At 43.7% G+C, this 14,962-nt stretch overlaps 1 protein-coding gene across 1 annotated transcript; it reads left to right on the top strand.

Moving 5' to 3' along the window:
• The first annotated feature begins 4,252 nt into the window (after nt 1-4,252).
• LOC123744274 (uncharacterized) lies at nt 4,253-14,479 on the top strand. Its single transcript, XM_082978195.1, has 6 exons — nt 4,253-4,791; nt 6,105-6,235; nt 6,434-6,601; nt 12,151-12,303; nt 12,535-12,646; nt 12,855-14,479. The coding sequence occupies exons 1-6, from the start codon at nt 4,509-4,511 to the stop codon at nt 13,724-13,726; spliced, it is 1,719 nt and encodes a 572-aa protein (XP_082834321.1). The 5' UTR covers nt 4,253-4,508; the 3' UTR covers nt 13,727-14,479.
• The last annotated feature ends 483 nt before the right edge of the window (nt 14,480-14,962 follow it).

Below are 14,962 nucleotides of genomic sequence, written 5' to 3'. Positions count from 1 at the left end.
CCATTGGGGTGCCAGAGCAGCGAACAGTTTTGACTGGGCTGAGCGGGAACTGTGCTTCCTCAGAGGTAGGGAGGCGAGCAGGCCAGAGGTGGATGAACGCAGTGCCCTTGTTTGGGTGTAGGGCCTGATCAGAGCCTGAAGGTACGGAGGTGCCGTTCCCTTCACAGCTCCGTAGGCAATCACCATGGTCTTGTAGCGGATGCGAGCTTCAACTGGAAGCCAGTGGAGAGAGCAGAGGAGCGGGGTGACGTGAGAGAACTTGGGAAGGTTGAACACCAGACGGGCTGCGGCGTTCTGGATGAGTTGTAGGGGTTTAATGGCACAGGCAGGGAGCCCAGCCAACAGCGAGTTGCAGTAATCCAGACGGGAGATGACAAGTGCCTGGATTAGGACCTGCGCCTCTTCCTGTGTGAGGCAGGGTCGTACTCTGCGAATGTTGTAGAGCATGAACCTACAGGATCGGGTCACCGCCTTGATGTTAGTGGAGAACGACAGGGTGTTGTCCAGGATCACGCCAAGGTTCTTAGCACTCTGGGAGGACACAAGGGAGTTGTCAACCGTGATGGCGAGATCATGGAACGGGCAGTCCTTCCCCGGGAGGAAGAGCAGCTCCGTCTTGCCGAGGTTCAGCTTGAGGTGGTGATCCGTCATCCACACTGATATGTCTGACAGACATGCAGAGATGCGATTCACCACCTGGTTATCAGAAGGGGGAAAGGAGAAGATTAATTGTGTGTCGTCTGCATAGCAATGATAGGAGAGACCATGTGAGGATATGACAGAGCCAAGTGACTTGGTGTATAGCGAGAATAAGAGAGGGCCTAGAACAGAGCCCTGGGGGACACCAGTGGTGAGAGCGCATGGTGCGGAGACAGATTCTCGCCACGCCACCTGGTAGGAGCGACCTGTCAGGTAGGACGCAATCCAAGCGTGGGCCGCGCCGGAGATGCCCAACTCGGAGAGGGTGGAGAGGAGGATCTGATGGTTCACAGTATCAAAGGCAGCAGATAGGTCTAGAAGGATGAGAGCAGAGGAGAGAGAGTTAGCTTTAATAATATAATGCTTGTATCTTAACCAAAATAGATCATTTTAAGATTGTTCTATACATCATTTGGGGTCTCTATAAGATTGAGGTCCTAAACATACCATGAAAGTGCATCCATGCAGCTGTATGAGCTAATATAGTCAAAATGTTTGGCTTGGGGAAGTTGATCCAATGGAAGTGATTTATTCCCTGGTGTAATGCAAGGCATTATCACTGTGATATGAGGTTACAACAGGAACTAGGGTAAATGTGTTTTAAAAAAGTTCAGTGTTTGTTAGGTGATGAGCCTGTGTTGATCAATGCTTAAAATTATTTTTTTTAAACAAAAAAGCGATTGTGTTATTGTGTTTGGGACATAAAGATAGACATGGTTTTAAAAAGTTAGTGGTAATATTTAATTCAGTACAAAAATGTGTAGGAGGCTTAACTTACCCTGTCCTGTGACTCAACTTACCACATACCTGCGGTAAATTGTGCCAAGAGACCACTTTCTTTTTTTGGAGAAGTTGTGTTTTCAAAAGTAATGTTTAGATGAATTCTGATTATTTCCAGGGATACACAACATCCTGAAATATATGTAGATCTCTTTGATAGAAAGAATATACTATATTTCCCTTGGAGTGATGCTGAATGTAAATCATTTACCCCACGCCTCCCTACTTGAACCACACTGTTAGATGGGCTTGACTGTGGTTAACATGCTCTACTAACTGTGCTAAAGAGGATTGCAGAGGGGTCATGTTTGTGTACAGCAGTTTCTTACATAAACCTTTTTAATGCTCTTCTGTACAACTTATGTTTATAGTCTGCAGTCCATGAAGACCTCCTGATATCCAATGTTACTGGTGGGAGAGACTGGACCTCTGAAAAGTTGGAACTGAGACCGAACCATGAGGGACAGAGACTCCACCACCACACAGAACACAACCAGTGGACAGGTGGACTGAACAACCTCAGTCCTGGTGGTCATCAGAGAGACAGAGGCTCCAGTCAGGGATCCAGTCTGCAGCACAGACCCTTCTCTTCACAGTCTCAGTGCAGGGATGAAGCAGGGCCTGGGGCTGATAGAGATAGACCCTCCTGTTCCTATGATACAAACACCACAGTATCCATGATGAACAGAGCAGGTCACCCTGGGCCTCAGCCTTCAGAGAGTGGTGGGAGACCTCCCTGGCGGTAGTCTTTCAGCAAATCTGTCTTCTCTTTCAGGGTGTCGTCTAATGCCTAGTGACTGGCTTCATGGAAAGCCTGGGCCTGGGTCTAGCCTTCCTCAGTTACCTCATAGTTACCCCACCAATACAGTCAGGATGGGCGTTCATCACGAGAGGTACCTAGCCTATAACACAACACACAATCCCAACAACAACCAAACAATGGCTAGAGGTCAAGGAAGGAGCTCAAACACTAACCACCTGAGGGTGGTGGCTCTTGCTTCTGCTTCCTCTGATGTCATTGGGTCACAACGTGGGAGGCCGAGCATTAGGACGGACGCAGACAAGCCACACGCCTGCGCCACGTGTGCGAAGCGCTTTGCTGAGGCGAACTATGTGAAGAAGCACCAGATCGTTCATACTAAGGAGAGGCCCTTCAAGTGGAAACTGTTACAAGAGCTTCTCTTTCCTGACTAACCTTATCAGACATAGGAGTGTTTTCTATCCAGTTTACTTTGGGCACGCTTTTCATCCGGACGTCAAAATACTGCCCCCTATTCCAAACAAGTTAAGGTGATGTAGATGGAATAAAGTCATTATTTTCTACTCCATTCTTGCTTCTTTCTAAACAAGTCTGTTCTCAGCTTGAAAGATACTGATCTTAGGAGATTTGATGTGTGAAGTGATAAGCAGTACTGTAATTTAAAAGAACAGCGCGCATATCTTTTTTCTTTAACCACACCCTTTGAGCTATGACGCCAACCAATACGATCCCTTCTCTTCAGGGTCAGAAGTGGCGCTAGCTAGCTTGACCAGCCGGCGCTGGGAAGAAGAATGGCGGATGGCAAGATGACGCCAGGCAGAAATTAGGGCAATACTCTATGTCTGCGAAATACATGCAAAGTACTTTCTCTTATGAGTCAACTACAGGAGAGAATTTAATGTACCTCTCCTGAAAACCATGAGATGGAGTCGGATAGTGAAAGCTTAGAAATCAAACATGACAAAAGTGAAGAAAAATAACCTGAAGACTTCTGAGCCTCACCCCAATAATCATGAAAATGCCTGAGATGGCTCTGGCCCAGTGGGAGTACGATTTGTGGAAAAAGTGGATTTGTGCCTTTTGGCCAACCAATTTGTGGTATCAGAAGGAGCAGGCGCTCCACATCTCGCGCCTCGGTACAAGAGCTGTGTCTTGTTTTGCTATCTGGAGCAGAACACCGGTGAAAGGAGTGATATTTGAGGTGGCTTTGAGAGTTGAGGTGGAACAACTGAAGTTGAGGATCTACGATGTCTGTGATGCACGCTGTTTGGTGCAACGCAGACCCGGTGGTGAGCGCGAGATTGAGGAGACCCTGTCTATCCTTTTGAGTTTTGATATTGAGTGTTTACCTGATAAAGTCATGCTAGGACATGTCAGGTATCCCATAAGAGCTTTTGTTCAGAACCCACTACGGTGTTTCAGGTGCCAAGTGTATGCTCATGTTGCAGCAGTATGTAGGAGGGACATTATTAGGTGTGAGAAGTGTACAGGAGGGCATGGGACAAAGGAGTGTGTAGTTTTGGTGGAAAAGTGGTGTGTTTCAATTGTGGGGGTGCGCATGTTGCTGGGGATCAGAAATGTCCTGTGCAAGTGAGACAATTTGAGGTTGCCAGGGTTACAGTGCAGAAAGTGTCTCATGCTGAGGCACTGAGGAAAGTAGATGGTGATGGGGAAAGAGTGAGGTCGGGTGAGGGACCCTGAGAGGATCCCTGTGACTAGCAGGCCAGTACAGAGTGACGCGGACAGTTTGTGCTTTAGTAAGTTTGGCTTCTTGTCATTTATTGCTATGGTCATTAACTGTACCGCACAGATGGAGAAGAAATCCCAGAAGATAGGTTTAGTAGTAGCAGCAGCAGAAAAGTTTTTGGGTGTCAGAGATTTTAGTGCAGAAGAATTTCACAGGGTTTTGAGAGAAGGGGTTAGAGCCTCCCAGGCCGACGGCCTGTAGTGGGATATATCTAGGGTTAGATGGTGGTGCAATTTCTTTTTTCCCCATTTGTGGTGTGACCAAAATGTGCAATTCGCTCTCCGACCTGGGAAAGGCAGCAAAACGTCTAGTTTGCCGGAAAACTACACGAAGAAGAGCAATTAAACGGAAGTGAACAGTGATCAAGTACAATTGTTACGTTAGCGTTTATGTTGTTGTTATTCAGACGTTAATTAACACACTGCACAGCATCACATTCTTACCCCAGGTAGTCTTTTATTCGCGTTGGAGACAGGACAGGTTGATGTTATCTAGGTAACGCTAGGTAGCTAGGTTCTAACAATGGCTAACTGTATGGGTTTTCACACTCAAATAGCCTCCATCATGGAGGTGCTGGCGAATGCAGCCGTGGCAGAGGTCTGTAAACTCGTAGACGATGACTATGCAGTGTTTCGTTTGGAAATAACTCAAAGACATAAAGAAAACAGGGCATTGCAGAGGAAACTACAGCTACTTGAACTGAAGGTATCACGGGACCGCGCAGACAAGACGATGCGGGAGCGCATTCTCGCCAGTCGTCCCAGAAGTGTCAAGATCCTCGACCGATACAGAGGAATGGCAAGAGGTACATTAGGGGCTATTTATGTGTGGGAAATTCCGTAATTATATGTGGGGATTTTAATACGATTAGGGAACCAAATGAGCTGGTATCTCAGTCAATTTCATACATTTAAATAGACATGTTGAAATTTGAACAAAAAATATTTAGAAAGTGATATCTGATTAAATATGGTGGTGAAGACGCATACCGCAACCTGAACCCTGCAGAAAAATATACTCAGTGCACAATTGTCAGAAAATTTACATTACCAGTCAAAAGTTTGGACACATACTCAATCAAGGGTTTTTCTTTATTTTTACTATTATTATTTTTTTTTTAATCCTAAATTGACATACCTAAATCTAACTGCCTGTAGCTCAGGACCTGAAGCAAGGATATGCATATTCTTGATCCCATTTGAAAGGAAACACTTTGAAGTTTGTGGAAATGTGAAATTAATGTAGGAGAATATAACACATTAGATATGGTAAAAGATAATAATACATGTACCATCATCTTTGAAATGCAAGAGAAAGGCCATAATGTATTATTCCAGCCCAGGCACAATTTAGATTTTGGCCACTAGATGGCAGCAGTGTATGTGCAAAGTTTTTAGTCTGATCCAATGAACCATCTGCATATCTGCTCTACACCAATCCTGTAGAGCAGGTATTCCCAAACTGGAGTACATGCATTTAAAAAATATATATACATTTTATTTTTCTTCTTCACATTTTCAAACAGTACATTTATATTTTCCAACGGGGCTATACATTTGGGTGAGGATTTTTTCTCACCTGAGTAGCCTCATTTCACTGCCAAAAATAAAATGTAACCATCTAGTGTTCAGCGAAATAACATAATGTCAAATACAGGTAGCCTAGTCAAATAATGAACATCCAATCACATTAACCATTACTCTATCGTGGGAAACCTTCGCTCTTGCGCAAATATTTAGAAAGGAAACATGAAAATTTGAAAAATTGCCCTCTGCGCATATGTGACTTTAAATGTGTTAACCAGAATTGCATCTTGGTCAGTTTTGGGATTGTATGCAATAATTCCCCTGATTATTTAGCAATCTTGCACAAAGACACTATCATATTCTGGCCAGGTTCTTGGTTTACTGCATTTCCTATTATTTACTAATTGAAAACAATGTGATGCATGGGACATAATCTACTGATCTATAAATAGTGTATCAAGAAGTTATTTGAATTGTTACCTTACATCCTTGCCAATTGTAGACAGTCAAAACTGTCAATAGTGTACAGTATGGTGTTGAGCATTGACAGTACCTAACCTAACCACCTCTTTTCCCCCAATCACACTCTCAGGTGAAGGACATCTCACTGGAGGCCACAGAAGCTTTGTGAAGCCAGCGGAACACAATACATGGAGAGATGACCAACCAATCACAGTTGATGAGGGGAGTGGAACCTCAACCCAGCACGTTATCGTGATAGAGGTTAGTGTCATAGTGTTGCATAAAAATTACAGTAGATCAAATGTGGCCAGTTTATTTCAGAAAGACTCCCCTCAGCTGTTCACTTGCTTACAAGTACATCCTAATATATCTGCCATAGGGGAGCTTCTTAGACTTCCCTATGACATTGTTATCCAATTCTACTCATGTACCGGTAATAATCTCCTCTATTCTTGTCAGGATGCAGAGGCTGCAGGTCCTGGGGTAAAGCTGGAGAGGTCTCAAGAAGAGGAGGACCCACGGCACAGCAGAGACATCCATACTGGAACGGCTGGAGCGCCCCCTGTAGGCATGGAGGACCCCACCACCGCCCCAGCGCCACCCATTACCCGACGAAACATCACGGAGGTCAGTGGAACGCTGAACGCTGTCCTCAAGTCCGAGACAGATACAGAGACTTTAACGGGGCTGGACCGACTGGGCTGTCCTCCTGCTCCCCGCTCAGAGTATTTACTTTTCGGAAACACGAGCCCGAGGACGGTTCTGTCCCATCAGGACTCAGGTGACACGTTACAGACTGGCAATGATCCGTCCTGTTCATATGCTACAGAGATGATACCTGGTGACATGCCTGTCGGCTTAGATACACAGACTAATCCATTGAGAGGGGACTGGAACCAGTACAGTAGTAGTGTATACTCTGAACGGTGCCTAGATAAGAAAGGGGAGGGTCTGGTCGTAGATGAGGTGACTGTGAAAGTGGAGGGCGATGCTCCTCTGATATGGAATGCAGACGAGACTCACTTAGGAGAAGGACACTCGCAGGGCAACACCAGTGACTTCTTAGACTACAGGGAAAGCTTACATCCAAATGTCGCAACCCACTCCCCTTTACACCCGCTCAGGGATCGCAACCCAGTGTCCACGTCGATGGTACCTTCCGATTCACACGGCCGCGTCCTTTTCGATCAGCTATTGAACTCAAACGACAGGGCTAGAGCCCAGGCTCGGGGAAGAGGAGCCCCATCAGCCAATAGTAAAGAGAAACGGTTCCTCTGCATGTTCTGTAACAAAGGCTTCAGCCGCCCCCAGAAGGTAGAAATCCACCAGAGGGTCCACACAGGGGAGAAACCCTACAGCTGTACCCAGTGTCACATGCGCTTTGCCCAGGCTTGCAATCTGAAGAGGCATCAGAGGGTCCACACAGGGGAGAAATCCTATAGTTGCCCCCAGTGTGAAAAGAGTTTCTCCCACCAGCACCAGCTGAAGATGCACCTGAAGGTCCACACTGGAGAGAGGCCGTTCCCCTGTGTATAGGGCTGTTACGGTGACCGTAATACCGCCAGACTGGTGGTCACGAGTCATGACTGTAGTCAAATTCCACATGACAGTTGAGTCATAGTAACAGGGCAACTCAAACTGCACTCTGTAAATGAATGGTGCTGATGGGCGTTAGTAGCCTACCAAACTAGCTAACGGCCATCAAGACGCTAATGGCCTGGTGCTCAACGCTCTATTGTCACTCAAATTACTCTGACATCAATGCTAATGCATTTGAAAATCTTATCAAAAACACTTCATGATTTAATTTGAATAATCTGCAGGGGTTGAAATAGCAGGAATACGTGTGTTGCATTCTGAAAATACAGGTGTATTGACCATGACATTCAATTTCAAGTTCCACATTTTTATATTGAAAAAGACTTGCTGCTATTACCCGAAATGTCTCATCCATCCTCCAAACCACGCTCTCTCTCTGCGTAGAGTGATTTGAGGGACAATAGAGTGTTGAGTACCAGGCCATTAGCGTCTTGATGGCCGTTAGCAAGTTTGGTAGGCTACTAACGCCCATCAGCACCATTCATTTACAGAGTGCAGTTTGAGTAGCCCAGTTACCATGACTCAACGTGGAATTTGACATTCAATTTCAAGTTCCACATTTTTATATTGACATAGACTTGCTGTTATTATCCGAAACGTCTCATCCATCCTCCAAACCACTCGCTCTCTCTGCGCTCCAAGTTGCAATTGTGGGAAAATCACAGTTTTAAAAGCAAATAGGCCTACTGTTGTGACTGTTGGAGAGAGGAGGGTCTCAGCCTTCTTTTTTTTTTTCTTTTGCACTTTTTACCCCTTTTTCTCCCCAATTTCGTGATACCTAATTGGTAGTTACAGTCTTGTCCCATCGCTGCAACTCCCATACGGACTTGGACGAGGCGAAGGTCGAGAGCCATGCGTCCTCCGAAACATGACCCGCCAAGCCGCACTGCTTCTTGACACACTACTCACTTAACCCGGAAGCCAGCCGCACCAATGTGTCGGAGGAAACACCGTATAGCTGGCCGTCAGCTTGCAGGCGCCTGGTCTGCCACAAGGAGTCGCGAGATGGGACAAGGACATCCCAGCCGGCCAAACCCTCCTCTAACCTGGACGACGCTGGGCCAATTGTGCGCCACCTCATAGGTCTCCCGGTTGTGGCCAGCTGCGACACAGCTGGCCGCAACCGGTGACGCCTCTAGCACTGCGATGCAGTGCCTAAGACTGCTGCGCCACTCGGGAGGGAGGAGGGTCTCAGCTTTCTGTAGGTATTATATTTATTTGTCAACTCTCAATTTGGACCGCTGGAGCACCTTTTCTAACCGAAGTGTCTGGTTGGCTATGGGTTTGAGATATAGCTTATACGGGGCGGAGTAATTGCATAGGCCTATAGACGTCATTGGGTATGCTGAAAAGTTTTCAGGACATTACATTAACTGAACTGTAACTACATGAACTGTTAGATTAGTAAATTACACAGCTAACTATCAGCATATTATATTTAGTTTTCTAGCTAATGCATTTTGAGTGTTCACTTCCTCAGAATTAGCCCAAATCCACATTTTATATATATATGTATATGTGTCCCTACTGTTGGTGCGTGCAAATGCGAGTCATTTCAACTGAACATTGTGGTTACATTTTAATGAAGAATGAAATCAAATAAATGTTATTCATAATGAATGAATGATGCGTGTCAGGAGCTGGTCATTTTTCCAACACACCTATTCGTGTTTCGCGTTCGTGTTTCATCGACACTGTTGAGTGCATACGGATGGGATGCACATGCAGCTGATAATGGCCCATTCTAAATCTAAACTAATTTCACACATATATTATTTAGTATAAAGACCTTATTAAACTGAGAATAGTCTGATGGGAGGGAATGTTAATGACCAGAGTGTGCAGTCCAGGCATGAAACAGAGGACATACCTTTTTTTGCGACTTTTTCCAAATCATCAATAGTTGCATCATGCAGCCCATATGTTTTCATTTCTAAGACATTCTAAGGTTTGTCTCACCACTAAAGTAGCCACATAACGTTTCAGATGATCACTTTTTACACTCAACACAGAATAGCCGCTCCATTGCGCACAAGCTCAGCAATCGTTAAGAGAAAGATATCCTTTCCATTTTATTAATCAATGTTCACTTATATTCTTGTAACTATAAAATCATATGATGTAAAATAATTGTACAGGAATTAAGCGTATATTTTCTGCTATTGGCATGGCAGACCCAGATCGGTAACATACATTAGTCGGACTCAACATGAAATTCTGTTCTTCTGAATTACATTTTCTTCAAATGATAAGGTTTCTTAACACCAGCTATTGTGATGGTGTATATTAAATGGATTTATAATACTTATTTGAATTGTAGATGTTCCAAAGGCGTGCATCAGCTGCTTGTATGCGTGGAAACCCGGAGATGCCAACCGTGTTTAGGTTAATACATGGTCAATAACCGTGAGACCGGTGGTCATTTTGCATGACAGTTAACGGCTGACACATTTTCATGACCACCACAGCCCTAAGTGTACACACTGCAGGAAGAGGTTTGAGAGGAGCTACCTCAGGATACACCAGCAGAAAAAACATTACAATCTATAACATAGAAACCATTCCTCTTGATATCTTCTGATGTTTAGATCAAACCCTGCATTAAAGACAAAGATTACTTTTCATTGTTGTCAGCAGAAAAGATCCACAGATGCATTTGGTATAACGAGAGTAACAGATTTCAGTGTTGAATATTCCTAGGTACAATATTACAGTCAGACATAAAACATCTGTTACGTATTGTGTTAGTACTGTGTAGGCTATATTATGTTCACAAATGCTTTTTTTCATTACTTCTATTCAACTACCTTTTTTTCCCCAAGACACTTTTAATGAGAAAATGAATGCAGTTTATCAAGTCCATGGACATTTTTTGTTAAGGCATGTGTGGTTTTCATATGGCATATATAAAACTTTGTTTAATAAACACAAAATTGACTTTTCATTAACTTTCATTGGGACTCTTTTTAGTATGAATCACATCTGATCTCACCCTATTCTACATACATCCAACAATGCTTTATAACCAATATAGACTTAGGGCCTACATACAGTGCCTAGAGAAAGTATTCACAGCCCTTGACTTTTTCCATTTTTGTTTTGTTACAAAGTGGGATTAAAATGGATTTAATTGTAATTTTTTGTCAACGATCTACAAAAAATACGTATTTTATCATGAAAAATAAAACACTATCTTGATTAGATAAGTATTCAACCCCCTGAGTCTATACAGGTTAGAATCACCTTTGGCAGCAATTACAACTGTGAATCTTTTGAGTAAGTCTCTAAGAGCTTTCCACACCTGGATTGTGCAACATTTGCCCATTTATTATTTAACAAAAATCTTCAATCTAGGTCAAATTGGTAGTTGATCATTGCTAGACAACCATTTTCAGATCTTGGCAAAGATGTTCAAGCAGATTTAAGTCAAAACTGTAGCTTGGCCACTCGGGAACATTCACTGTCTTCTTGGTAAGCAGCTCCAGTGTAGATTTGGCCTTGTGTTTAAGGTTATTGTCCTGCTGAAAGATGAATTCCTCCTAGTATCTGGTGGAAAGCAAACTGAACCAGGTTTTCCTCTAAAATTTGGCCTGTGCTTAGCTTCATTCTGTGTATTTTCTATCCTGAAAAACTCCCCAGTCCTTAATGATTACAAGCATACTCATAACATGATGCAGCAACCACTATGCTTCAAAATGTGGAGAGTGGTACTCTGTAATGTGTTGTATTGGATTTGCATTTTGTATTCTGGAAAAAGTTAATTGCTTTGTCACATTTTTTGCAGTATTACTTTAGTGCCTTGTTGCAAACAGGATGCATGTTTTGGAATATTTTTTATTCTGTACAGGCTTCGTTCTTTTCACTGTCATTCAGGTTAGTATTGTTGAGTAACTTCAATGTTGTTGATCCGTTCTCCTATCACAGCCATTAAACTTTGTCTTAAAGTTAGGGGGTGAATACTCATTGACTCAAGACATTGCAGCTTTTCATATTTAATTAATTTGTAAAAATGTTGAAAAACAATTCCACTTTGACATTATGGGGTATTGTGTGTAGGCCAGTACCCCCAAAAATCTCAATGTAATCCATTTTAAATGTAGGCTGTAACACAACAACATTTGGAAAAAGTCAAGGGGCATGAATACTTTCTGAAGGCACTGTAACAGTGGCGGCTGCTGAGGGGAGAACGGTTCATAATAGTAGCTGGAATGGAGTTTAAGGCATGGAATAGAGTGAATGGAATGGTATGAAAACTATGTTTTTATACCATTGCATTTACTCCATTCCAACCATTATTATGAGCTGTTCTCCCCTCAGCAGCCTTCACTGCACTGTACCTACATACTAACAAACACCTACTGTGCACATCAAATTAGTTGAGTCAGGTTTGCCTGATGATGACTCATATTTACGTCCACCATGATGTGTTTAACAACAATGAAGTCATTCTGTAACTACAGTATAGGACTCACATAGTGGAGATGGGTAAACACTCCATGTTGAAAGTGTGTTTTATGTGTGTGTGCGTACCCGAGGAAGTGTATGTCTGTGTAACCTGTATCACCTGTCTCTTCCAGGAGGAGGAAGTGCTGCTGGTGAAGGAGGAGGGGTGTGAGGAGGGTCTGGGGAACCCTGAGGGGACCATGGTCATGGACGACAACCAGATTACACCTCCTGAACTCACAGAGGAACCAGCTGAGCAGCACAGGACCACACGCAGTCTCACTGAGGTGAGCCCACTGTGAACTACTGTCTGTATGGTATTAGGTCAGGTCTTAATTTTGTCTAAGTATGGGACCATGCCATTGAATTCTCCAACCATTAGTATAGTATCAAATCAACTAACATGTTTGCATTGTACTCATAGCAGTCCCTCATTGCCCAATCAGAAGATGCTCCATAGCAGAGTGCTCATATCAGATTTCTTGATCCAACATCCTCTCACTCTGTATCTCTTACAGTCAGTAGACATGGAGGATGGGAAGCCTGATCTACTGCTGGTCAAAGAGGAGACAATAGAAGATGAACCAGAGAGCATTGATCTGCTGAGTGGACTAAAGATGGGGGAGCAAGGTAAGGGAGAAATACATACAGTAATAGATATTCAATGGGAATAGTGATACTCCTGGCTATTATTTTATCTTAATTCATAAAATCAATACAACTTATGTTTACATACAACAAAGACACAATGTATTAACTTGACCAGGTAATTGACTCAAAAACACTCCATACGTAGAGTTTCCTCTGCCAAAGTCTATTTTGTAACCTCTTTTTGCAGTTGGTTGGCTAGAGGCTAACAGAGGAGACTGGGCGGCCATCTTGGATTCCCAGACCCAGACGGGTGCAGTCAATGGCCTGGGCGATGACATCACAGAGCAGGCCAGGACCAGAGGCAACATAGTGGTCAGTGGATGGGACAGTGTCCTCAACTCTGGGCTGGGGAACAACACTGTTAACCACAACCAGAAACAGACTGTCGAACACAAAACAACAGCTGAACTTAGTCTTCATGACAACAGACTGGCTGAGACCAGGGTGAGGTGTAGATTTGGTCCGCGGGGACGGGGTGGTGTTTGTATGAGAACAGACACAGACTCAGCTAGTGATGCTCCGTCCTGCTCCTATAGTTGTGATTCAGAGAGACTGATGGAGCCTCAGGTTAACCCCCTAACAGATGCTGCCTTCAGCCTGCCTTCTATAGGATCTATCAACTGGAACATGGACCCTGCGACAACACAGACACTCCCTGGCCTTCATCCTCCTCACACTCTCCTAATGTTAAACCAGACCTCAGACAATGCCAGTGCCTCAACACTAAATGGCTACACAAGCCCATTGACCAATGACAGTAGTACAGACGGAATCAGTAAAGGTGGCATCGCCAAAGAGAAGCGCTTCCCGTGTTCGTTCTGTGGGAAAGCCTTCAGTTTCCCCAAACAAGTAGAGATCCACCAGAGGATTCACACAGGGGAGAAACCATTCCGCTGCCACCTGTGCTGGGCCAGTTTTTCACACGAGTTCAGCCTGAAGAGACACCAGAGGGTTCATACAGGGGAGAAACCATTCAATTGCCACCTGTGCCGGGCCAGTTTTTCACACTTGTTCAACCTGAAGAGGCACCAGAGTGTCCACACAGGGGAGAAATCATGAAGCTGCCCCAGTGTGAGAAGAGGTTCTCCCACCAGCACCAGCTGAAGATGCACCTGAAGGTCCACAAGGGAGATAGGCCGTTCGCCTGTACGCACTGCGGGAAGAGTTTCTCAGAGGAGAGACCTCAGGATACACCAGCAGAAAACATGGCCCATGTATATAGAGTATAGTGATATGTAGTACTAGTTAGTGTGTTTGTAGTTAATTCTGTTGCTTTTGGATGTAGTAGTGAACTGGATGAGGTGAACTCCACCCAGCACAGCCAAAAGAGGACTGGCCACCCCTCAGAGCCTGGTTCCTCTAGCTTTCTTCCAAGGTTCCTGCCTTTCTAGGGAGTTTTTCATAGCCACCGTGCTTTTACATCATGCATTGCTTGCTGTTTGGGGTTTTAGGCTGGGTTTCTGTATAGCACATTGTGACATCTGCTGATGTAAAAAGGGCTTTATAAATACATTTGATTGAAATGTGATTGAACTGAGGAAAGAATGATTATGATGAGGCAGAGTAGATGATATGGCGATGGTTGGTGTGATGTCATTCTTCTTAGTGAAGTATTTTTACCAACTTAGTCCCTTTAGGTTGACACTGGTGTTATAGTGAGATCAGGATGGTGCCTTATAATGTTAAACCTTTTCCGAAGTATTCTAAAATTAATTTGATCAAAGTAAGGGTTCCAGATTTACAGAAAAGGTACCATAGTGAGAAAAGTTCATTTACTTGAATCGTTTTGTGCAATAAAAGTACTGTACTTCATTATGCAAGTAGATTTGTTGAAATGATATACAAAATTGACTCTGTTCTGACTGACTTGGTTATTTTTGTATCCTTGAAGGGACTGAGTTTCCCTTGTCAATCTAACCAAAACATTATACTTCATTATTTAATCAACACACACAGTCGTGGCCTTTGCACTTTTATCAAGTAATTGACAATTTTCCCTAAAAATAAGTTGAAATTCACCAATGTATTTGGTCTCCACAATTCTATATTTCACTGTTAATATTACATAACCTTTGTTTTTTATTCAGAACTTAATATATCCATTTAAATCAGAAAATAAACATGGCATTGACACCCTAGACGTGATATTTGCTAGCACAGCCTTTGGTCAATATAATTGCAATCAAGCGCTTCCTATAGCCATCGATGAGCTTCTTGCACCTCTGTACTGGCAGTTTGGCCCAATCCTCTTGTGCGTCGTCTCCCAACTGAGAGCCTCAGCTGTTCCAGGCGATT

This window comes from Salmo salar, chromosome 08, assembly GCF_965601325.2.
Source record: "Salmo salar chromosome 08, fSalSal1, whole genome shotgun sequence".
NCBI lineage: Eukaryota > Metazoa > Chordata > Actinopteri > Salmoniformes > Salmonidae > Salmo > Salmo salar.
The sequence above is the reverse complement of the archived record's forward strand: the minus strand, read 5'-3'. Positions and strand labels throughout refer to the sequence as shown.

Excerpts from the sequence above, each read along its gene's own strand:
- LOC123744274 (XM_082978195.1), top strand. The coding sequence starts at position 4,509 with ATGGCTAACTGTATGGGTTTTCACACTCAAATAGCCTCCATCATGGAG. Across the intron at positions 12,304-12,534 it reads CCACACGCAGTCTCACTGAG|TCAGTAGACATGGAGGATGG; the intron begins GTGAGCCCACTG and ends TATCTCTTACAG. Across the intron at positions 12,647-12,854 it reads ACTAAAGATGGGGGAGCAAG|TTGGTTGGCTAGAGGCTAAC; the intron begins GTAAGGGAGAAA and ends CTCTTTTTGCAG.